This window comes from Pecten maximus, unplaced genomic scaffold (assembly GCF_902652985.1).
Source record: "Pecten maximus unplaced genomic scaffold, xPecMax1.1, whole genome shotgun sequence".
NCBI lineage: Eukaryota > Metazoa > Mollusca > Bivalvia > Pectinida > Pectinidae > Pecten > Pecten maximus.
In genome coordinates, this window is record NW_022979904.1 from 64,329 (window position 1) to 89,723 (window position 25,395).

At 39.3% G+C, this 25,395-nt stretch overlaps 2 protein-coding genes across 3 annotated transcripts; one reads left to right on the plus strand and one right to left on the minus strand.

Moving 5' to 3' along the window:
- The first annotated feature begins 67 nt into the window (after positions 1–67).
- On the plus strand, positions 68–20,399 carry LOC117319291 (CUB and sushi domain-containing protein 3-like). Of its 2 annotated transcripts, XM_033874123.1 has the most exons (9): positions 68–400; positions 5,763–5,966; positions 6,460–6,642; positions 7,555–7,614; positions 7,987–8,154; positions 8,833–9,094; positions 9,605–9,747; positions 17,950–18,079; positions 18,404–20,399. In XM_033874123.1, the coding sequence occupies exons 1-6, from the start codon at positions 151–153 to the stop codon at positions 8,904–8,906; spliced, it is 939 nt and encodes a 312-aa protein (XP_033730014.1). In that variant the 5' UTR covers positions 68–150; the 3' UTR covers positions 8,907–9,094; positions 9,605–9,747; positions 17,950–18,079; positions 18,404–20,399. The 2 variants fall into 2 exon arrangements, with proteins under 2 accessions (XP_033730014.1, XP_033730013.1); XM_033874122.1 differs by having other exon boundaries at positions 17,950–20,399.
- On the minus strand, positions 19,498–21,535 carry LOC117319292 (the record flags this gene model as incomplete). The annotated part of the gene is given in 3 exon segments (XM_033874124.1): positions 19,498–20,677; positions 20,966–21,117; positions 21,435–21,535. Coding segments are annotated over 3 exon segments (327 nt in total), but the record flags the coding sequence as incomplete, so codon positions are not given.
- Between the last annotated feature and the right edge of the window lie 3,860 nt (positions 21,536–25,395).

Genomic DNA, 25,395 nt, shown 5'->3' on the forward strand with positions numbered 1-25,395 from the left:
GCATGCAGAAATGGTCGTTTCAAAAATATTATTTAAACCAGACTTTTCAAATACAAGTATTCCAATATTTTAATAGCTATTTTTATACTTGTAATAAAGGAAGTATTAGAATCTCAATATATTTTAATTACTCCTAAACAGATCCAAGTGATGGAGGGCCCCAACCTAGGATTTAGGTTTCCCGGAGTTGGTTCAGTCTCCAATGACGGTTATTTTGGACCTTATGGTGGGCTGATTTACGCCAAGAATGGTTCGGACCTGTTACTATGGGCACCAGCTATTGGGTCCCAGGGACACCTTTTTCATCTCAGCGAACTGGGACATTGGGGTACAAACGAAACGTACCAGGCAACCAATAACGTGGATATCCTTATAACGGTGTGGCGGGAGCATGTCCTAGGTATGTAATTCAAACCGTGGGGTACAGTCTACGTCACAGGTATGTAGTCCTAACCGTGAGGTACAGTCTACGTCACAGGTATGTAGTCCTAAACACGAGGTACAGTCTACGTCACAGGTATGTAGTCTAAATTATGACGTACAGTCTACGTCACAGGTATGTAGTCTAAATTATGACGTACAGTCTACGTCACAGGTATGTAGTCCAAACCACGAGGTACAGTCTACGTCACAGGTATGTAGTCCAAACCACGAGGTAAGTCTACGTCACAGGTATGTAGTCCAAACCACGAGGTACAGTCTACGTCACAGGTATGTAGTCCAAACCACGAGGTACAATCTACGTCACAGGTATGTAGTCCTAAACACGAGGTAAGTCTACGTCACAGGAATGTAGTCTAAATTATGACGTACAGTCTACGTCACAGGTATGTAGTCTAAATTATGACATACAGTCTACGTCACAGGTATGTAGTCCTAAACACGAGGTACAATCTACGTCACAGGTATGTAGTCCAAACCACGAGGTAAGTCTACGTCACAGGAATGTAGTCTAAATTATGACGTACAGTCTACGTCACAGGTATGTAGTCTAAATTATGACATACAGTCTACGTCACAGGTATGTAGTCCAAACCACGAGGTACAGTCTACGTCACAGGTATGTAGTCCAAACCGTGAGGTACAGTCTACGTCACAAGTATGTAGTCTACGTCACAGGTATGAAGTCCAAACCACGAGGTACAGTCTACGTCACAGGTATGTAGTCTACGTCACAGGTATGTAGTTCAAACCACGAGGTACAGTCTACGTCACAGGTATGTAGTCCAAACCGTGAGGTACAGTCTACGTCACAGGTATGTAGTCCAAACCGTGAGGTACAGTCTACGTCACAGGTATGTAGTCCAAACCACGAGGTACAGTCTACGTCACAGGTATGTAGTCCAAACCACGAGATACAGTCTACGTCACAGGTATGTAGTCCAAACCACGAAGTACAGTCTACGTCACAGGTATGTAGTCCAAACCGTGAGGTACAGTCTACGTCACAGGTATGTAGTCCAAACCGTGAGGTACAGTCTACGTCACAAGTATGTAGTCTACGTCACAGGTATGTAGTCCAAACCGTGAGGTACAGTCTACGTCACAGGTATGCAGTCCAAACCACGAGGTACAGTCTACGTCACAGGTATGTAGTCTACGTCCCAGGTATGTAGTCCAAACCACGAGGTACAGTCTACGTCACAGGTATGCAGTCCAAACCACGAGGTACAGTCTACGTCACAGGTATGTAGTCTACGTCCCAGGTATGTAGTCCAAACCGTGTGGTACAGTCTACGTCACAGGTATGTAGTCCAAACCGTGTGGTACAGTCTACGTCACAGGTATGTAGTCCAAACCGTGAGGTACAGTCTACGTCACAGGTATGTAGTCCAAACCATGAGTTGTATTCTACGTCCGAGGACGATACAGTTGTATAATGTCCCTAACATAACTGACGAATCATCGAAGGACGTATATCACTGACGAGTCCTAGATGAAGAGAACAAATGTATGATGCGGTTTAAAGTATTCATTTGAGTGTTGTGTGTAAAATTCATTGAGAATATGTTAATAATACTGTGTATGGAATGAAACATTTAAATATCTTCAAAGATATCTCTTAAAACAACATACCAATCTAAATCAATAAACCCAAAAATCGAATCCAATTGACGTCAATCAATCATATATCGGTCTGAATAAGTATCGCCTGATAAATACATAGGACCAATGCCAATTATTTATATTCTCAGCAAATATATTGTGTCCGAAAAATAAATTGGAATTATAAGTCACCTAAATTACTGTAATTTACATGTAACGGAGGAAGTTCTATTGACATGTTAACAATATTGTGTCAATTCCACAGATTTTGAGACAATATTGAACGTCAATAAGGTCGGCACTAGCCAGGGACCCGTATGTAAACTTAACAGCATACAATCCAGTTATAGACCAATCACGTGTGGTAATATTTGCTTTGGTGTTTTATAAACCTATCGGAGGAGTTCTCGGTATTTTTTATAGATACTTTTTACATAAAATTCCAATAATTATGAAAAGATGGTCAGATAATAATTCACAATTACGAGAGATTAAGATGACAAGACTTTGGTAATACATATTAGTCCTGATCGATTGGTATCGATACTAATTCATCTCAAGATATTAACAAGGGAGAAGTGAGGAAAACTGGCAGTTAGGAGAGCCTGGTTGAACGATTGTAGGTTGTTTACGGGGGAAATATCAAGGCGTTTCTTGTGTCGCTTGAAGACCGTTTTCAATTGAAGCGATCAACAACGTTGGTCATTGTTTTAAACAATAAGTAACTGACGTAGGTCATTTGAAATACGATACAGTTGTAGAATTGCCTACAGACTTAGTAATGATGGAGTTTATTAGGTAGAAAAGAGGTTCTGTGTTAAGGTAGCACACCACAGTAAGACAGCCTGGCCATGGGCAATATTTTTGTTAAGCAAATAACTCCTGTATTATGATATGCATAAAAAATGAAAAAATAAATGTACACTATAATTGGTATATTCAGTATGAAGTAGTACATACAGGCTTCACATTTATTAAAACAAAAATCAATAAATTGGTTCCGGATTTTAAATATCCGGATTTTCCGAACGTGTGTTTACACAGGAAATTTAGTTTTGCCTACAGCGCAAAATGGAAGCCCACAGAAAAGGTAAGATAGCGGAAAAACTTAATTTACAACATATGTCCAAACAAGATTAATTCTGTCTTTGGGATAGAGATATTTAATTTTAAATAGGTTTCAGAAAAAAAATTGTGTAGAGAATTGTGCCATTTTGGGTCAAATATCATCATATTTTTGCAATTTTTGAGAATTTTTTAAGCTGTTACCATGGTATTCACAGCTCTAAAAATCACAGAAAATATCAGTTTACTTATCCTTCAGAGCTCTATTAAAATTGCAAATGTTGTACAGATTTCAAATGTATATACTTTATTAGAGGTTATATGTAAGGTTAACTGGCAATGTTTACATATCTAAAACATGTGCCATATTTTTCAGAATTTGGCATTTTTACTGTACACTGCTACCTAAGGTTTCCTTATAACGCCAGACGTGTACAATTGTTGTTGATACGCCTAGTGGCTCCGTTGTCACCAACCTAGATGCCATTTGATATTGTGACTTCAGCTGAATTTGACCTAGGTTTGTGCGACGGGTGTTGTTGAGGAAACAAAAGACGCTAACTCTCTCGGACTACCTGGTCATCTTATTATCCTGGTACCTTCTCATTAGTTTCCATGCAAATTAAAAAAAATATATTTATATTTTACCTTCATTTTATCGATTTTGAATTTGAATTACGCATCTTATATTGTACCATTAGCGGAGAAAACACTTGTCGACAATGTTATTTGTTTCGTCAACCTGTGATCTTTCTCTCAGAGCTAACTCAGTCACCTCGTGAAGTCACACAAAGTTTTGAAAAAAATTCTGAAACGATCCAAAACGGGTTCAAATAAAATCAGGTCACGTTATCATAGCCATATAAAATCAACTCTGTCGTTCTCCAACACGCAAATTGTCAATGATGTCCAGCTTCGTGTTTTGTGCTAAGGATGATATTGTCGGGTAAGACGTCAAACGAACTGATACCTGATCAAAGAAGACGCCGACATCTAATTATCAACCAAATAATTGATTATTGATTATATACCCAATTTGCAAATACGGCGAACCACAATTAATTTGGAATTAACTTAAGCCGACAGGACATATTCGATGTCTTTTCTAGAACATTTTCAATAGGAATGGTGTGTCGAGAAAAACAAGAGAATGTCAATACCTGTCGCTGTTTCTACCCTTTCAATTATAAATTGATATCTACTCCCCCGGGGCAGAAGATGAAGATTGTAGGTCCCTAGACCCCGTTTAAAGGTCACCTATAGCCAGACTATGGATTGTTTATGAATTAGATCTGTACTTATCTAGTAGCTTGTTTTAGACAATCATGCATAAGAATTACAAAACGGCGATAACGAAAGAATTTTTGACTTTCTGGAAATCATCAATGATTTGGGAAACGAAGGTTGGACAAATCAAAATTATCTTCATATGACCCTGGCCGTTTGTGTACCGTCTAGACCTCCATCCTCATATGACCCTGACTGTTGGTGTCTCTTTGACACCCGTCCTCTATGACCTTGGATGTTGGTGCCCTTAGACACCCGTCCTCATATGACCTTGGCTGTTGGTGTCTCCTTAACACCCGTCCTCATATGACCTTGGCTGTTGATGTCCCCTAGACACCTGTCCTTATATGACCTTGGCTGTTGATGTCCCCTAGACACCCGTCCTCATATGACCTTGACTGTTGGTGTCCCCCTAGACACCTGTCCTTATATGACCTTGGCTGTTGGTGTCCCTTAGACACCCGTCCTCATATAACCCTTACTGTTGGTATCCCCTAGACACCCATCCACATATAACCCTGACTGTTGGTGTCCCCCTAGACACCTGTCCTTATATAACCCTGACTGTTGGTATCCCTAAGACACCCATCCACATATAACCCTGACTGAAGGTATCCCCCTTTACACCCGTCCTCATATGACCCTTGCTGTTGCTGTCCCCTCTAGACCCCCATCCTCATATGACCCTGACTGTTGCTGTCCCCTCTAGACCCCTATCCTCATATGACCTTGACTGTTGGTGTCCCCCTAGACACCTGTCCTTATATGACCTTGGCTGTTGGTGTCCCTTAGACACCCGTCCTCATATAACCCTTACTGTTGGTATCCCCTAGACACCCATCCACATATGACCCTGACTGTTGGTGTCCCCCTAGACACCTGTCCTCATATAACCCTGACTGTTGGTGTACCCCTAGACACCCATCCACATATAACCCTGACTGTTGGTGTCCCCCTAGACACCTGTCCTTATATAACCCTGACTGTTGGTATCCCTTAGACACCCGTCCTCATATAACCCTGACTGTTGGTGTACCCCTAAACACCCATCCACATATGACCCTGACTGTGACAAAACCCTGTTTCGAGTAAGGTGAGTACTTGGCAATGGGATACCGGAACCTGGGCTGTGAGCTGTTAGATCTTCGGGGTCGAAAACTGGACCGGGTTGACCATCGGCGACCAGGTACCTCAACTAGTAGAGCATCCGGCTAGTGTTCGAATGTCCCTGGTTCGAACCCCGATCTGGCCGTGCATTTTTTCTACTCCTCATACACATGAAAAATTCTGGTGTTTTAGATTACTTTTATCACCAAGCTTACACTACATATAACATTAAGTTATAAACTGGAAATTGTTTACAGAGAATGTCACGTGTCCCATCGATCAGCTGAGCGTCTTTGAAACGGCGACTAATACGGACACAGTGGTACATGGTGTTGGGTACAACGGTAACATAACGTTTGGATGCAAGTACGGGTACATGTACCGCGGGGGTAACACATCCGCTACATGTGACCGGTACGGGGAGTGGAACTTTCTCAACAATGACACCATCAGATGTGAACGTAAGTACATCTTTAATGCTTTAGGAACATCACGTTCTTATCGTGGGGTGTTCTCACACCTCATTCTCCAATATCAGCATTGCTACTGACAGAATACTTCTTCTTTCTGTGACACACTGATTGGGCGAGTTCGAACTGACAAACATATCGGTGAGTTCGATTATCACAACTTTTTATTTTAGGCGAGTTGTTCATTAAATGGTGACGCATGCGCAGATGAAGTATAATTGCCATAGTCGGACCAAAGTGAATTCTGTGGTTGAACCACATTCGACTAGACACGCGTACCGTAACTTCATGCTTCTGTACACATGCGCATTTCATAAAACCAAAGTGAGTTCGCTCCTACTTCAGTTATAGTTTTTGACAGAACTCGCCCGTGTCAACAGCGCCACTTTTGTCTTTTGCTATCCACTCTCAAATACGACTTAATTATATTCTAAGAGGCAACCACACATTCCCTTTTTCACATATAATAATATTTTATTTGTAGTTATTCTATGTAACACGTCCGACCTGGTAACGCCGAATACACAAGTTAGTATAGTTGGGGATTATCGAGTTGATGACGTCGTGACGTATGCGTGCGACGCTGGGTACGAGATCATTGGTGGAAACCTGTCACGTGTCTGTTTGGCGGATGGTACTTGGAGTGGGTCGGCACCTTTATGTCAACGTACGTATGGCGTTTAGGACGACACCTATCTGTAGTAGTAATTGTCTGATTTTACTGTAGTGTTAATGTATTTCTTTGGTACTGGTTCACTCTGAGTATATTAGAAAAGAATCAGTTAAAATGACGTCCGCATTGCATGGCCCAACTCTATATGGTCTTATATTGTCCGCAGTGCGAGAGAAATAATTGGAACCAAAACTTAGTTGTATCTTCGTTCGACTTTTGATCAATGAAAACACATATATTACATCGTACATAACATAATGACTTTTTTAAATGTTGAAATTACTGATTGTCATGTAGCGGCCGGAATCATTGAAATGTAGGTTTGTAGCTTGCTACTATCATTTAATGGAGAGCAAAATACACCATTTTGTTCAAACATAATTTACCAATGATTTACTACACTGTATGTGTGTTACTGGATAAACTATCGACGTTAATTCATGTCTGTTCTCCTGTTATGGAGTTCATTAACATGGTGATATCTTATAACTGACATTTTCGCCGATTTTCTCGTGTTTGTTTGGTCGACAGCATCAGCGCAAATGGTGTCTATGAATCTTCGTGTTTTTTTCCTGTTATGGAATGCTATGCTTTCAGCATTCATGGAATTTTTAAAACTTAAAATAAGGGTAGGTTGAGGGACTATCAATGTCAAACACTATACGCTAAATTAAGTTGAATGGTTTATTAACTTAATATAAGGGAAGGTGTAGAGACAATCCATGTCAACTTCTCCGAGTTAAGTCAAATTTTTAAATGGCTTATTAGGAGGCCCGGGGAAGAATATAATCTACACTCTTATGAATTTCCCCAATGCGATAAATGTCAAAGATATATTTATCGTTAATACAGTGTATTGAAATATGTTTAATTGCCACATTCGTCGATTTTCACGTTTTTGTCCAGCTGTGGTGACAACCCAAATAGAGCTAACGACAACGGAACTCCCTACAACCACAACAACAGGTATGTTTAACGTGTTTACCAATTCTAATAATGGGTGTAAATCTGTAGAGATTTGAGGTCTATTGTATCATTGAGAATTATCATTATTTTACTTTTTATTGTTCTTTTTCCCAACTACGGCAACAGTCACTGAAATCAACATCTAACGATCCTCAGACAACAAGCACATTGGCTAACGTCAGATATGACCACATTGGGTGTTTCTCTATTTAGGAAAAGTCTTGAAGGACTGATACTTATATCATAATACCATATACTATGTACCTTTACATTGTATATTACAAATGTACTTTTATGTAAATGACCAAAATTGTTTTATTTTAGAGGTCCGGATTTCCTTGTTTATATCTATCATGTCCCTATCACCAACAGCTTGCCCTCTCGTCGGACTGGAGGTACCTTTTGCGGAGATGACTGTTTCGGACACAGCTGACACTGTGACGTACATGTGCCCGCCAATGTACCCCCATGTTGACGGGGATCTGACGCGGACTTGTAACAGGGACGGAACATGGAGCGGGACAGCGCCTGTCTGTGAATGTGGGTATAGAAGTTGTCACTACCATTGACATGTTCTGTCCTGTAGGCTGTCCTGTGATACAATGTATGGCTCTGGGTAGAGAAAATCATGTATCACAACGTATGACATTGTTGTCATGTATTCCGATAATATCGCGTCTGAAATGTTACCTACATTTTATATGTTTAATGTATTCACGGGTGTTCCTTTAACAACTTTAATAATGTCGATATTATTTTGTGAAAAGTTATCTTTTTCTATACGCTCGTCAAAAAATTTGACTTTGTTATTATCAGAATTTTAATCCGGAGATCCTCTCCCTAGGTTTTCAATGGATATCTTTCAAACTTGGTAGGCTTTACTATAGTAACACATGAGTTTGTGCTTTGACTATTGCATTTTTATCAGACAATAATTTTTTTCATTTTCATGTTTGTATTCATTTAGATGCAATAATATACCGTCAAACCTATATATAAAGGTCACCCAAAACACTGGAGAAAGTGATCTTAATAGGAAGATGATCTTTATTATTACCTTGGGATCCGAAAGTAATGACTTTTATAATCAGTTTTTTTTTAAAAGATGGCCTTCAAGGCAGGTCGGACTCTCTTTCTCTTTGACATAGGGATAGGGGATATATTGTCCATGGTACGTTTGTTCTCAACTATAATACATTCTTTTGATTATAATTGCAGATTGTTTATGGCTGAAGTGCGGGATGAGTGTTTTGAAGGTGATGAGACCAACATGTTTTTTCTTCATGACATAGAGAAATTGTCAAATAAAACTTCCGAGATGACAGGCAGTCTCGTAGCTTTTTCCATATTACACGGAGGACCAGGACTCCCAGTTCTACATGACTGCATGTACGATCTCATGATATATGGGAACTGCGAGAGTCTGCCACCGATAGACCAGTGCATCTTTGATGTCGAGCAACGTCGGAAATTTGAAATGGTCTGTTAGAATGTTTATTGATTGCTTTGTACTGTCACGTTACATTTTACTATATTCGTAAAGAAAGAAAATACATTTATAGTGTTATATTTAGATTGCATCAAAGAGCCTAAACTTCCAAATAGCAGACGATAAAAACACAAAGAAAATCAAACTTGTAAACATTAAACACGAAATTGAGATAAAGCAAGGATTATGATCATGTAAATACAACTTTATTTAAGCATGAGTAAACAGTAAAAAAAGTGTAATTATATGCTGATTTCGCCACCAGATGTATACTAGTAAGATGAAACTAATTGCATTTGGTTCACTTGAACAAAATAAGTTGATGATAATGTTGTGTTTACACTCCAATGACTGTCTAAAAGTCCTCTGATAGACGTAACAATATCGAGTTATTTTTCGATAGGGTAGTACATGCCTATTGTTTAGCGCTATAACTCAGTACACATATTCGTAGTTTCAAGAAAACAGGCTAACGAAAGGCATATTTTAATTTGTTTGAAGGTAATGCAGGCTTCAAATCAACAGGATTACACTGCAGCATTAAACGATGTGACCGATTGGGCTGCGGAACAAGGACTTTCGCTTTACAAATACCGACAGTTGGAGGAAAAAAGAAAATCTAAAAAAAACGAGATTTTCTACAGGTATAGATTGATAAATATACCAGTTGTATCTGCTTTAAAGCCCAATATACGTATCTTCAGGAAGTTTATGAAAATAAATCCAGTAGATATTCATGCAAACATAAGACTTGAACGTAGTAAAGCTTACTGGTAATAATTAAGAAGAAATATTTTGTGATGAGGTAGTGAGGTGGAGAATGTTAAAAGTTACACCGAAGTTGAAATCAGATGTAGAAATGACAACATTGCTTTTGGACAGGTTAGTCACTCGCTGTCAGTAGCCTAATGACAGTAACCCAAAATAACCCATTTGGAATTAACTCGCCCCTGTGCTACAAAATGAAACATAGGTCATTTGCCAAGGAAATTAGATTATATATTTTGCGTTATTTATACGTTTTTCCATTCACTCAATGTTGCATTAATTGATGCAAACTAGATCGTATAAATGTAAATAAAGCGTGCCCTTACCAGAGACATGTGTGCGTCGTTTAAAACGTGTCATGAACTTCCCAATTTCGGTTCGGCAGCAATCGTAAATTTAATGACGGTCAGGATTTTTTTACAAATAGCGACATTCAACTGGTGCTGTACCAGTATCCACGCTAGACGTTATCTTGTAATGTTAAAGTTTACAAACAATGAAGTAACGGCCCGTTAAACCTTTTTTCACATAACTGACCCATTTTACTTTGTGATACGACCATGTCATAAATATGGTATTACACATGTGTGATAACAACATTGTGACGTGGTAAATAAATGACGTCACATGATTGTCTAGGTAGTGAAAATTGTACCATCAGAGTAGAAGCTTGTCTTTCTTATAGGGAAATGATTTTGAGTTTTGGCGTATTTTCACATAAATATAAGTTATGTTATACACTTGTGTCAATGTAATATGGAATTTATTAAACTTGTTAAATAATTTAATATCTCACTCGCCTAAAGTCTCGTGACATCACAAATTATTGAACTCGTTTAATAAGTTCCATATCACATATACGAAAATTCAAGAAGCTACACTTGATAATATGTTATTTGTGTTTCCAAAAATAGCCAACAGCTGCACTGCTGTATGTATACGCAATAACATGATGGTATCAAAATCGCCACCCTGTGTGAAGGGTTTTGGGGTATCATTGCTTGTATATAATTTTCCTGCAATTTGAACATTCATCAACTGTAGGAAGAATACAAAAACCATGAAAATCAAAGATTTAAGCTGAATTATTAAGTTGTTGTCTACATAATGTCCAAATCGCAGAGAGAAAATATTTGACATGATATCGACTGTGAGATATAGAGGTTGAAGGATACAAGGGACAATGTCAGATATATTACATGGCGTTTTCTAGGGCTCTGTATCGCATTGCCCTTTTTCCATTCGAGAAATTTACGTGAACATTTCCTCTCGACTTTACTTGTGTAAGGTCACTTTTCTAACAGATCAAAATAAAATGGCGGCCATTTGGATTTTATTTAATCATAATTCATTAACTTCGTATGAAGGTTTCCCTTGCACCCTAGTTATAGCATTATTATGCATAAAAGGGTGTAGAAATTAAAAAAAAAAATTAAAAGGTCATCGGGACAAATCACAGGCACATATGTCCAGGAGAATAATGATGATAATTAATATATTTTTTTTTGTAAAACATTAATGTAAATAAACAAATAGCTTCCAACGATCCACCATATATCTCCTTTTCTAAAAAGCTATAAAGATTTCCACTTCTATTTATCGATTGCGAGAGCAGGTTTGTAACATTTCAACCTCCAAAATCGTCCATATCGAAATGACCTGTTACAGAAGTCATTGAAAATATTTCAAAATACAAATCTTAAATTTTGCGCCAAGTAAGAATAAAGGGTCTCAATAATCTCCGACGATGGCAGCACGCGACAAAGTATCGGACTAACAAATCAAAATTTAAAAATCATGTTTTCTATTGCATTGTTTTGCACATACTTACAATTGATTATTTGTATCCTATATTCATTTCGTAATTTACAGGGTCCACAGTGAAATCGACCAGTATAAAACTGGTCTTAACAAGTTGGTTTGTTTTTGGACACATTACGAATGGCACCAGAAGAGTTTAGTTTGTTTGTTTGTTTATGTTTTACGGCCCATCGACAACTAGGGTCATTTAGGGCCAAACAATATACTAACATGTTTTATTTTTAATTTTAAAATCAGATAAAATTTGTCATTTTTAAAAGCATCCGCATTGTATATTAAGATCATTATGATAAAAAAGTTGCTTAAAAATGGTAAAATATGTATATGTACGAATAGATTATGTGAACTTTGTTATATAAATAGAACGTCAAAGACGGTAACGTAAAAGACATCAAAGTCTATAAAATAGATCGATTTCGTTCAAGTAGCTAAATATTGTTTTCGAATCCACGGAACTGAAAAGGGTTTTCATATCCGGGACTCGAAAGTATTTATCATGAATGTGTTTGAAATCGGAACATTCTATTAAAAAATGCTCCCCTGTGAATTGAGCATCACATGCATAACACACCGGTGGATCCTCTCGTTTCAAAAGGAACGAATGAGTAGGATATGTGTGCCCGGTACGGAGCCGAGAGAGGACTATTTCCTCTCTACGATCTTTCCGACCCGGTTTTGATGTTTTAAGTTTTGGTTGTACTTTAAAAAGTTTGTTGCTCGTCTCGAGAGACCAGCGTTGCTGCCATTTACTCTGTATGGCAGAACTAATTAGAGGTTTGAAATCTGTATATGGTATTTTAATATTTGTTTGTTGCAGATTTAGAGCATGTTTTGCTCCGACATGGCTCGGAATCCAAAGTAATGTTATTTTGCATTTTTTAAGATACGAGATATTCGTAAAACAAGGTTTTGTATGAGTATATTCTTTGGATCTCGTGATTGTAAATTCTGAAGGACAGATAGAGAGTCGGAACAAATTATTGCCTTTCTAATGCGTTGTTCTTCGATATGGTCGAGGGCCAAATCGATGGCACATGCTTCCGCAGAGAAGATAGAGGCACCATCTGGTAAGCGGATTGAACAGCAATGGTGATCGGAATAGCATGCTGCGGAGACCTTTACTCCATCTTTTGAGCCATCAGTGTCGATCTGAACGTTGTCGGGAAAATCTTTAATGCATTCCCGAAAGGAGGATTTGTGTTTTTCGGGTAATGCACTCGATTTTGCCCTCACGTGTAGTGTAAGGTTGATATCAGGTGTTTCGACAAGCTATGGCGGTACATCCGATACGGTGTATTCGCCTATGTTGTCTAAGCTTATGTTAAGTTCATGAAGAAAATTCGAAATTCTAATAACAAATGTTGGTAAGAGTTTTTGGTTTTGAGTGAATATGTTTCGGTATTGCGGATTGACAACAAGATCAAAAGCCGGGTTTTTCGGGTTGGATTTCAATTGGGCGGCATATTGAAGCGCAAGTTTTTTCCTTCGGTCATTTAAAGATGGTTCGTTTGCCTCTACATAAAGGCTCTGCACAGGTGTTGTTCGGAAAGCACCAAGTGCTAGACGTAATCCTTGATTATGGATAGGATCCAACATTTGCAGGTAAGAATTACGTGCCGATCCATAAACGATGGACCCATAGTCGAGTTTTGATCGAATAAGTGCCCTATAAAGGCGCAAGAGCATTTCACGGTCTGCACCCCAGTCGGTGTGGGATAGTACACGTAAAATATTCATTGCCTTTGAGCACTTATCCTTTAGGTGTTTAATATGTGGAACAAAGGAGAGTTTTGAATCGAAAATTAGTCCGAGGAATTTGGTTTGCTCGACAACTGGAATTTTGCTTCCATTTAATGTTAGATCGGGATCATTATGTGGCTTTCGTTTTTGGCAGAAGTGCATGCAGACAGTTTTTGATCTGGAAAATTTGAAGCCGTTTTCATCTGCCCATGTTTGTAGTTTGCCCAAACATTGTTGAAGTTGTCGTTCTATCGTGTGCATGTTCTTCGACCTATAGCAGATCAAGACGTCATCAACAAATAGAGACCCTTCAGTTGACTTACCGAGACATTTAGTTATACTGTTGATTTTCAGACCGAAAAGAGTTACGGAAAGGATACCACCCTGAGGGACTCCCATTTCCTGTTTAGCTGTTTCAGAATATGTTGAGCCAACGCGAACCTTAAAATGTCTGTCAGATATGTAGTTTGAAATGAAATTTGGGAGATTCCCACGTACACCAATTTCATGCAGGTCTTTCATAATACCATATTGCCATGTAGTATCGTGTGCTTTCTCCAGATCAAAGAACACAGCAACAAGATGTTCTTTCTTTGCGAAAGCTTCTCGAATAAAAGTTTCTAATCTGACCAGGTGGTCTACTGTTCCTCTGCGGTTTCTGAATCCGCTTTGGAGTGGACTCAAAATATTATTGGATTCAAGGAACCAAACTAGTCTATTGTTTATCATCCGTTCAAGTGTTTTGCAGATGCAGCTTGTTAGAGAGATAGGGCGATAATTATTTGGTTCATTGCCGTCCTTACCAGGTTTTGGAATCGGAATAATTGTTGATTCCTTCCAAGACTCGGGGATCTTACCGGTAGCGAATACTTGATTAAAAATATATAAGAGACATCGTAATGATGATTCTGGTAAATGTTTCAGGAATTGATACGGAATTTCATCTGGTCCAGCTGCTGAATCGGTCGATCTTTTTAGCGATACAAGCAACTCCTGGAGATCGAAAGGCTTGTTGTAACTTTCTGTGTTGGATGATTTAAAGTTAAGACGTTTCTTTTCTTTGTCTTTTTTGAAAGTTTGGAATTTTGGGGAGTGATTTTTGGCGGATGAGTTCTGAGCTATATTTTTAGCAAATGCATTTGCAATTTCAGATGTAGAAGAGAAGATTTGGTTACTGTTGATAAGATGGGATGCTGGTGCCGTTTTTCGTTTTCCACTTATTTTTCGTATCTGATCCCATATCTGTTTTGATGATGTGTTTGAAGATATTTTAGAAATGTATTCCTTCCAGCTATTCTTTTTGTCGGACTTAATAGATCGCCGAGCCTTTGCCCTCCAAATTTTAAAATTATTGTAATTTTCAGTTGTAGGGGAAGTCAGGAATCGTCTTAGAACTGCCTTTCGGCCGGATCTATTGATAAAAGATTCTTCAGATAAAAGGAACTTTGTAGGTTTTGGGACGGACTTCGGTATCGTTTTTGTGGCAATAGAAGTAATCGTTTCAGTGAATGTTTTAATTGGGTCATCGAGGTTAGTGAATTTTTCTACAGTAAGCTCCTCGTTGCACAGGTGTTGGAATTGGCCCCAATCTGCTTTGTGCACATTCCATCGAGGGAGTGGTTTATCAAGAGGGTTCCCAATATTCTTAAGAAAAATAGGGAAGTGGTCACTCCCACATAGATCATCATTTACCCTCCAGTCATAATCGAGTAAAATGGATGGATGACATAATGATAGGTCTATGTGGGTACGAGAGCCTGTAGCAGGGTGTATATATGTTGGGGTATTATTGTTAAAAAGACACAGGTTGTTTTTTTCTATAAATTCCTCAATACGTCTTCCTCTCTCATCTGCGTTCGGGGAGCCCCACATACTGTTATGCCCATTAAAATCTCCGTGAATTATGTATGGTGCTGGGAGTTGTGAGACGAGGTTATTAAGTTGCCCACTAGTGAAAGCAATACTAGGAGGAAGATAAATTGAACAGACAGTTACTTGTCTGTGTAAAGTCGCACAAACAGCAACAGCCTGTAAATTTGTGTTTAACGTGATAAGTCTGTGAGGAATAGTTTTATGGACAGCTACAGCTGCGCCACCTCTGTTTCCTACCGTTGCGATGCTATTGTAGAGCGAGAAATTTCTGAAAGTAATTGGGTTTGTTAACATGACTTCCTGCAGGCAAAATAAGGCAGGTCTAAATTCTTTTGATAAATTTTGAAACTCTTCTAAATTTGCCCTTAGTCCGCGTATGTCCCATTGCATGATAAAATTGTTCGTATTGCTGACCACTATCCAGGTTCGTGATGGACGCTCTTTGGACTGACAGGACTACTTGGTGTAGGTTGTCTGGTAACAGCAGCATTGCTGTCACCAAACTCACTGTCGTCCGCAAGAACGTCGTACCTGTTATGACCATGGATAGGGTCATTTGAGCCTTTGCTGGGCTTTGTGTTTTTTAAGGAAGGTAATCTGTGTAGTTTTACCTTCGGTTTTCGTTGGTCTTGAGGTGGTGTAGTTGCTGGTCGTTTATTGGTGTTACCAGCAATCTTGTTAAGGTCTGACGGCTGTGATACAGTCCGTCTGTGGTGGGTGACCCTCGGCTTCGATGTTTGAGTTACATGGCGTGCAGGTGTATGTGCTGGAGGTGCTGGCATATTGGTCTTGATGACTGCCGTTTCGTCAGGCTTGGAAGGTCTAGCTGGTGTTGAGGTGGTCTTACACGCTACCCTTCCTGACTTGAAACGGGATGCCAAACCGAAAAGAATTTTGTCATTCCTTTCGTCCATCAAAGGTGGTACCTCCTCACCGAAAGCTGACTTGTCAAAGTAGGCTTGTACCTTTGCATCGCTAACAGTGATTGTGTTTTGTTGCGTTTTTGATTTTGTTATAGATGCATATGACAACGCAGCGGGGTCATTACTCTCGACCACCCTCCTGGCGTCAGGGAAGGAAATGTTACGGGTATACTTTACCCGCAGAACTTCCCTTTCCTTCTTCCAGGAAAGGCAGTCTCGAGATGACGCCGCGTGGTTGCCCTTGCAATTTGGACATCGTTTGCCGGTGATATCACAGCTATCCGTGTCGTTATGGCCCTCTCGTCCGCAGTGTTCGCAAACCTCCCTTCGCCTGCATCTGTCCTCATGATGGCCGTATCTCTGGCAGTTACGACATCGTAGAGGATTCGGTATGTAGGGCGAGACGTTACATCTCATGTAACCTATCATTACCGATGGAGGAAGGTTTGGCACTGCGAACGTGAGGACGAAAGTATTGGTTTTTACTGTCTGTCGTTTTATTTTGATCCGCCTCACCTCTGAGATCGGGATATTTTCCGACTTGAAGTATTGCAGAATCTCTGCGTCAGTGTCGTTCTGCAAGGCAGGGCATCTGATTACCCCCTTACTGAAATTGAGGGACTGATGGGCCCTAACATGGACACTGATCCCAGAAAATTCTGACAACTTCAGGAGATTATCCGCCTGCTGCTTGCGGAAAACCTCAACAAGGAGGTCTCCCTATCTCAAGGGCTTGACGGATTTGGCAGTACCAAGGCATCCTTTAATAGTTTTTTGGATGATGATGGGTGATAGCGATGATATTTTCTTCCCAGTCTCCTTCGCTGATATAAGGAGATACTGAGGGAAAGTCGTTTCGGACGTTGTGTTGTTGAGGTTATCATTTTGGTTTGGTTTGATTTGGTTTTGTTGTTTTGGGTTTATTTGAGACATGTTAAGTAGTTATGTGATTCATTACTCGTGACCCCACCCTCCTCGGAGCCTAACAAGGGGACACTGCTTGAGGCGCGGCTCTCCAGCGCCGAAGTGTCAGGGTTACACAGAGTAATATACTCGAGAAAGAATAAGATTTTGTTTTGTGCGAAAATTGTTATTCTCTCGCGATTGACCCTAAGCCACCGCCCTCTGGATATCAAATATCCCGGGCTCGGCGTGACCAGCCGATTGATAATACAGGGCCCGTACTATCTCTCGTCTCTCTGGAGTCCGAAGCCAAAGTGGTGTGTTTCAACCACCAGGATCATCTTTCCCCAGATTACGAGATGCAACCCACGGCAAACAGGTTGGCTCAAATTGGAGCTGCTGTGAAAGCCTTCTGCTACACTAATACCCAAAGCACACCGATCATAACCCCCCGAAACAATCGATGTGGGCAGAGCACCAGTGCACCCAGTCTCGGGACGTGGACCCAGCTTTCTTGGAGACCACCAGAAGAGTTTAGACAACTATTTCCTCCGGGGTGGTCGGGTGGCACAGTGGTAACACACTTGCCTTTCACCAAGGCGACCGGGGTTCGATTCCCCGATCGGACGTGAAAAGGTATGGGGTCACCTGCCCGACCACGTGGGTTTTCCCCGGGTACTCCGGTTTCCTCCAACAGTAAGACCCCTCGCGCGCTTCCATCTGGGCCAACAAGCGGGATTAATATAAGTTAATATAACTTGTTTCTCAATTGTTGTAAAATAAATAAAGTTTACATTTAGATAACTATTTGTTCACCAGGAGGAAAACCTGAAATTTTCATCCCTCCGACCTACATACAGAGTAAATTTCAGTGAAGAAGGGTCCAATGACAGGAGGCTAGCAGGATCGGCTCTGTATTGTTTAGAGGCGTTCCTCGCCGACTGTGAAGGTGAATTCTGTTAAAATGCCCTGTTATTTAAACAATATGACCGTCCTAGCCTTTGATGCTCTACTTTTTATTATGTTCAATTGGTCGTATTTGAATAAGATACGATAAACACGTTTTCATCTCTCGGTATTGTTACTTTTCTTTCCGTTCGAAATCCAATATGGCATCCCTGGCCTCTAATAAGCTGACGAATTTTCAATGTTATTTCCAGTGACACTGGCCAGGTCCTTTAGATAATAACATGACTATGTATTTATCTGATAGGAACGAACTGAGATTTATTTATAGATAAGCCCTCGAAATATTTCCATTATGTTTTCAAAGGAGGAACCACTGGTGTTAAGCTGCAGGACGTATTGTGCTTTTAGACAGGTGCATCTTCAATACCGCCACTAGGCTTTCATAAGGAATTAGAGGTTTCCTTTGAAGCAGAAAAACGATTACCCTCAGCACACACTTGTGGCCTTGTTCTGAGCATATGGAGGGGGTATTCCGACCCCGAAATATTTGCAGAGGACATGGTGAAATCTGTTACATGGGGAGGAGGGTTTCATCTGGTCTGAACGTGTAGATTCCATGACACGAATCTACAGCCAAACATTACAAATATGTACGTGTTATTACTCGCAGCTTTCGACTGAGTTAAATTATATTTTTCACGATACGAAAGTAAAATCTCAATTAATTTTTTACTTTTTTAAATAATTCTCTAAATACATTTATTCTTTGAGTAGTCATGCAAAGAACCTCTGGTGTAATTTGAAAATGATATCATGAAGCGAAAATGTTCATCGAGATATTTACAATACATTTTGTGCATACCGCATTCATTAACAAAACAGGAATCTTTTATTATGGTTGTAGAATTTCTTATTAAAAATACTGACATTCCGTGTATTTTGACCTAGGCATATGGAAGTAAACATTACTGAAAATAAGTTATACAACAAGATTATTATGTAATTATGACAACTGAATCCTGAATTTACTTGCATTATCGCATGCAATTTATAAAGATACATTTCGAAAAAGGAAAACAATTTATGACGCATTTACCTGCGTCGTTTATTTCTTTTGTTTGCTTTTGTAGGTGAATATCGGACAACAGTGTTTCATTATCATGGGATTTTACAATAATTCCAGAGAGGATAATTTCATTTTTTATTTCTTTTTATTATGCTTGAAATGCCAAGCTTTTTTGGAACTTTATTTTATTCTTTCCATTCCTTCTGTCTGTGATAACAAAATGTTAATACAAAGTATGTATTTTAAACAATGATTTACAAGCAATGCAATTCAGTTCTTTTTAACAGTCATGTCTTTTACGATTTTCATTGATCCAAATGATGTTTTTTAAGCTATTTATGTTTGTTGCCTTTATGTATGTCTTTGAAACCAAAACTAGGCAATTGTAGCCATATGAATCAAAAATTTATTTGTAGAATATTTGTTTGCAAATCAAGGGTAAAACGTGGATAGCACAAGAATTTAGCGGGATAAATCATTTGTGTCTCCATTTATTTATATTAAGTGGTAATGGGCATAGGTGGCAGTTTTATCGATATTTAGCGGCCAAAGGTCACATTATACTACACCCCTTCTGAGATGAATATGAACCAAACAACATCACGTTCTTCACCTGATTGAATTGTTGTGGTCATCAGCCAATGTTAAAGAGTCAGAAGTTACACTTGACCACTTTGCCAGTGCTGACCGTTGTTGTTGTTATTTTACTGAGCAGTGATACAAGGAAAGAATTCTGTACACCGACAATAACGGCCTTAAATGTGTTGCACTGACGGCTTTAAAGCTGACATAGTGTTGATTAGCTAGTTAACACTTTTTGTAATATCCTCTTAATTTGGCATATAACGCATATTGTGTCGGATTTTCTAATGTTGTTACATCACAGATGATTTGTCTGAAATGATTTTTATAATCAAGAGGATTCTGAGGCAGAGTTGTATGAGCGACAACCCATGCTTTCATTACTTGTATATTTTGTTATTTGATTGACTTTCGCAGATTATCAACAACATCTCTCGAATTGCTAGTTCTTTCATCATACCCTTATTTCGGACGAAGTTAAAGTTATATATTTTGCATTTACCATCATGCATAAGTCCACCCTCTACATGTTTAATATTTAACCTTAATTTAAAAAACGAACATAAGTTTCTGGAATAAATAATGACCAATTTTCAATTTACAATTATCATGTAAGTATAAACTCGTTAGCCGTGAGTGGAATGGATGATGGAAATACAATATATTGATGTAAAGAAAGAAGTCCAAATATAATAAAGTAAATGATAAGTTTTTCATTTTTCTTTGTCCTTTGTAACCAAGCACACTGTCAACGTTCCTGGCGATACCTTGACCCTTCATTCATGAATTCAAAATTGCACCTCGGAGCATTTCATACAACTCAAGTCCTTGCTGAAATGTTGATGGCATTGACAAACCGATCCGTCTCATTTGTCGACGAAATAGATGTAGGGAATTTTCACTACAGCCGAAAGGTTTAGGACACGCACCATTCGCGAATGATATTTTCCACGTCTGACAAGTCAACTTCGACCTTGTAATCTACAGTATCTGTGGAAATAAATATTGTTTAGGAAATCAATTGAGAATTATAAATCTTGTTATGTCTATTGGTCGTTTGTCGTTCAGGATCAAATAATATATTACGATTATGCCAATAAGATAGCAGTACGCCAATTTACTGATTAAAAGTCGATTTTTAACAAAATACATAAACGAACGATCGTACCAGATGTAAAATACTTATCGAACAGAATTGCATTTCATCATTTAAGAACATCATCTATCATTTATCAAATGGGAAGAGACCAGTATTTTTGTCATTCCTATTCTATTTACCATACAGACGAGGAAGGTGGAACATAATGTCCGGTTTTCCACATGGTGTTCCAGACTGACGGTGCTGCCGTACTGTGTGCTGATTCCATTCAGCTCTGAGGTTGTCCAGGTCTTGTTGAATAAGTGCCATGAAACAGAATCGTGCAAGATCCCTAAATAATTGTCAACAGAAACTATTATTTGAGTGTATATACATATATGTACAAGGATTGATATTACGACTGTATTGACGATTGCATTTCAATTACACATACTCCGATGCGAACCGATGTGCAAAATGACCAATCAAAAATTGAATAAAATATGTTGCATGTGGTTCTCCGCAGGACAATTTCGTTATACCAACGGCTGTTGAAAATTTGAAGTTAGCTACTAGCTGATCGGTTGTCGCAAAAACATTATACAGGTATATAGTTAACTGAATAATAATACAAGAATATGCATTGTGTAACATAACAGTTAAACTTACACGTTAATAGGATCACCAGACGTCATTTCAAGCTCAGCAAATGTATCCATCCAGGACTGACACCCTCGTTGTCTTGCCCACCGCCACCACTGCTCAATTCGCTATAGAGTAAGACCGTCACATAATTTAACATAGTTACAATGTTTTATATCTAAAAACACCCACAACACGAGCGACTATTGATAAATCCAACAAAAGCAGTCATTGTTCTTATCATAATTATAGTGAGTATTTAGTAAATTATAGCAGATACAAATTACGATTAGTCAGTGGCTAGATCCGGCACTATTAATATTCTTTCGGGAACTATACTGAAACGAAAAAGAAACGCAACATGGAAAATTGTGATTAATTTTGTATTAAATATACATATCTGTATAAAAATCGCGGAAATAAACATGCACCCTGCCTAACACCCATACCAATCTTCAAAATCACCCAAGTGTGACTAGAGACCTATGCACTTCCGGCGCGGTAAAAACATCAAAAACCGTGCCTGTACAAACGTTCTTTTTTCATTCAAACCAGTATCAATTCATCACTAACATTGAGCCACATCATCGCCAATACTTTTGCAAACAATAATTCCTTTTACAATTATGCCACGGTTATCAAAGGTTGATAGAGGACGTGCTATAGCGATGCTTCTGGCAGGGAACACGCAACTTCACGTCGCTCGACAATTCAGAGTTCACAAATCGACTATTAGTCGATTAGTTTCACGTCTTAACGCAACAGGAAGAGTCGATGACCAGCCGAGATCAGGACGTCCACGCGTAACGTCGCGACGTCAAGACCGGGTTCTTAGGTTGGCACACCTGCGTAACAGGAGATTAACGGCCGCTGAAACGGCAAGGAATACGATTGGTAATCATAACCGTCGAATTCATCCCCAAACAGTGATCAACAGACTGCGTGAGGCTAATTTGCGTGCAAGGCGACAGTACGTTGGTTTACCACTAACACCGCAACGTCGAGCACGTCGTATGCAATGGGCAACGGCACATATGCCCAGACGTTTTCCTATGAGACGTTGGAGGTCTATGCTCTTCACCGATGAATCTCGATTCACGTTATTTCGAGCAGATGGCCGTCAACGTGTGTACCGGCGTCGAGGCGAACGTTTTGCTGACGCCTGTGTTTTGGAACACGACCGATTTGGGGGTGGATCAGTTATGGTTTGGGCGGGAATCTCCCATGGTTTGAAGACGCCTTTGGTGATAGTCAATGGGAATTTAACGGCCGTACGCTATCGGGATGAGATCCTTAGGCCCCATGTTGTGCCGTTTGTTAGGCAGCATCATCTAACCTTTCAGCAAGATAACGCGAGACCACACGTTGCATGAGTCTGTAGAGACTTTCTTGCGACACAGAACATTGTTCCTATAGATTGGCCTCCATATAGCCCCGACCTGTCCCCAATCGAGCATTTGTGGGATGAATTAGACAGAAGAATTCGAAATCGCCGTAACCCCCCAAATACCCTCCCTCAGTTAGCAAATGCACTCGTCCAAGAATGGAATAACATTCCAATACGGAAAGTCAATGCCCTGATGAACTCAATGCAACAAAGAATTAGAGATGTGATAACTGTTCGAGGAGGACACACACGATATTAGGGCACGGTTTCAAAACTGCTGCCATTTCAACTTGGATTCACGTAGGGTACTACCAATCATGACCTTCTAGCAAAGTGACCTGTTCTTAAAAATCTCTAAACATTTAAAGGATGTTACATCAATATTCAATATTAACTATTACATATGAAATTTAAACATAATGCTCACAAGTATTATTTTATTAAACCTACAATTTGAAGTTGCGTTTCTTTTTCGTTTCAGTATATTAATATTCTTTACAGGGCCAGATGTCATTTGATGGTTTGCTTAAATCTCTTTCTTTCGTCTCGAAAAGGAGACGAACCACAGCCAAAGGACGAAAAACAGCGCCTTCTAACAAAACCCCCGTTTTTTGTGACGTGGAATTTTCACTACAGCCGAAAGTTTAGGACACGCACCATTCGCGAATGATATTTCCACTCTGACAAGTCAACTTCACCTTGTAATCTACAGTATCTGTGGAAATAAATATTGTTTAGGAAATCATTGAGAATTATAAATCTGTTATGTCTGTGGGTCGTTTGTCGTTCAGGATCAAATAATATATTACGATTATGGCCAATAAGATAGCAGTACGCCAATTTACTGATTAAAAGTCGATTTTTAACAAAATACATAAACGAACGATCGGACCAGATGTAAAATACTTATCGAACAGAATTGCATTTCATCATTTAAGAACATCATCTATCATTTATTAAATGGAAGAGACCAGTATTTTTGTCATTCCTATTCTATTTACCATACAGACGAGGAGGTGGAACATAATGTCCGGTTTTCACATGGGTTCCAGACTGACGGTGCTGCCGTACTGTGTGCTGATTCCATTCAGCTCTGAGGTTGTCCCGGGTCTTGTTGAATACGTGCCATGAAACAGAATCGTGCAAGATCCCTAAATAATTGTCACAGAAAACATATTTGAGTGTATATACATATAATATACAAGGATTAATATTACGACTGTATTGACGATTGCATTTCAATTATACATACTCCGATGCGAACCGATGTGCAAAATGACCAATCAAAAATTGAATAAAATATGTTGCATGTGGTTCTCCGCAGGACAATTTCGTTATACCAACGGCTGTTGAAAATTTGAAGTTAGCTGATCGGTTGTCGCAAAAACATTATACAGGTATATAGTTAACTGAATAATAATACAAGAATATGCATTGTGTAACATAACAGTTAAACTTACACGTTAATAGGATCACCAGACGTCATTTCAAGCTCAGCAAATGTATCCATCCAGGACTGACACCCTCGTTGTCTTGCCCACCGCCACCACTGCTCAATTCGCTATAAAGTAAGACCGTCACATAATTTAACATAGTTACAATGTTTCATATCTAAAAACACCCACAACACTAGCGACTATTGATAAATCCAACAAAAGCAGTCATTGTTCTTATCATTTATCATAATTATAGTGAGTATTTAGTAAATTATAGCAGATACAAATTACGATTAGTGAGTGGCTAGATCCGGCACTATTAATATTCTTTCGGGAACTATACTGAAACGAAAAAGAAACGCAACATGGAAAATTGTGATTAATTTTGTATTAAATATACATATCTGTATAAAAATCGCGGAAATAAACATGCACCCTGCCTAACACCCATACCAATCTTCAAAATCACCCAAGTGTGACTAGAGACCTATGCACTTCCGGCGCGGTAAAAACATCAAAAACCGTGCCTGTACAAACGTTCTTTTTTCATTCAAACCAGTATCAATTCATCACTAACATTGAGCCACATCATCGCCAATACTTTTGCAAACAATAATTCCTTTTACAATTATGCCACGGTTATCAAAGGTTGATAGAGGACGTGCTATAGCGATGCTCTGGCAGGGAACACGCACTTCACGTCGCTCGACAATTCAGAGTTCACAAATCGACTATTAGTCGATTAGTTTCACGTCTTAACGCAACAGGAAGAGTCGATGACCAGCCGAGATCAGGACGTCCACGCGTAACGTCGCGACGTCAAGACCGGGTTCTTAGGTTGCACACCTGCGTAACAGGAGATTAACGGCCGCTGAAACGGCAAGGAATACGATTGGTAATCATAACCGTCGAATTCATCCCCAAACAGTGATCAACAGACTGCGTGAGGCTAATTTGCGTGCAAGCGACAGTACGTTGGTTTACCACTAACACCGCAACGTCGAGCACGTCGTATGCAATGGGCAAACGGCACATATGCCCAGACGTTTTCCTATGACGTTGGAGGTCTATGCTCTTCACCGATGAATCTCGATTCACGTTATTTCGAGCAGATGGCCGCACGTGTGTACCGGCGTCGAGCGAACTTTCGCTTGTTTGGAACAAG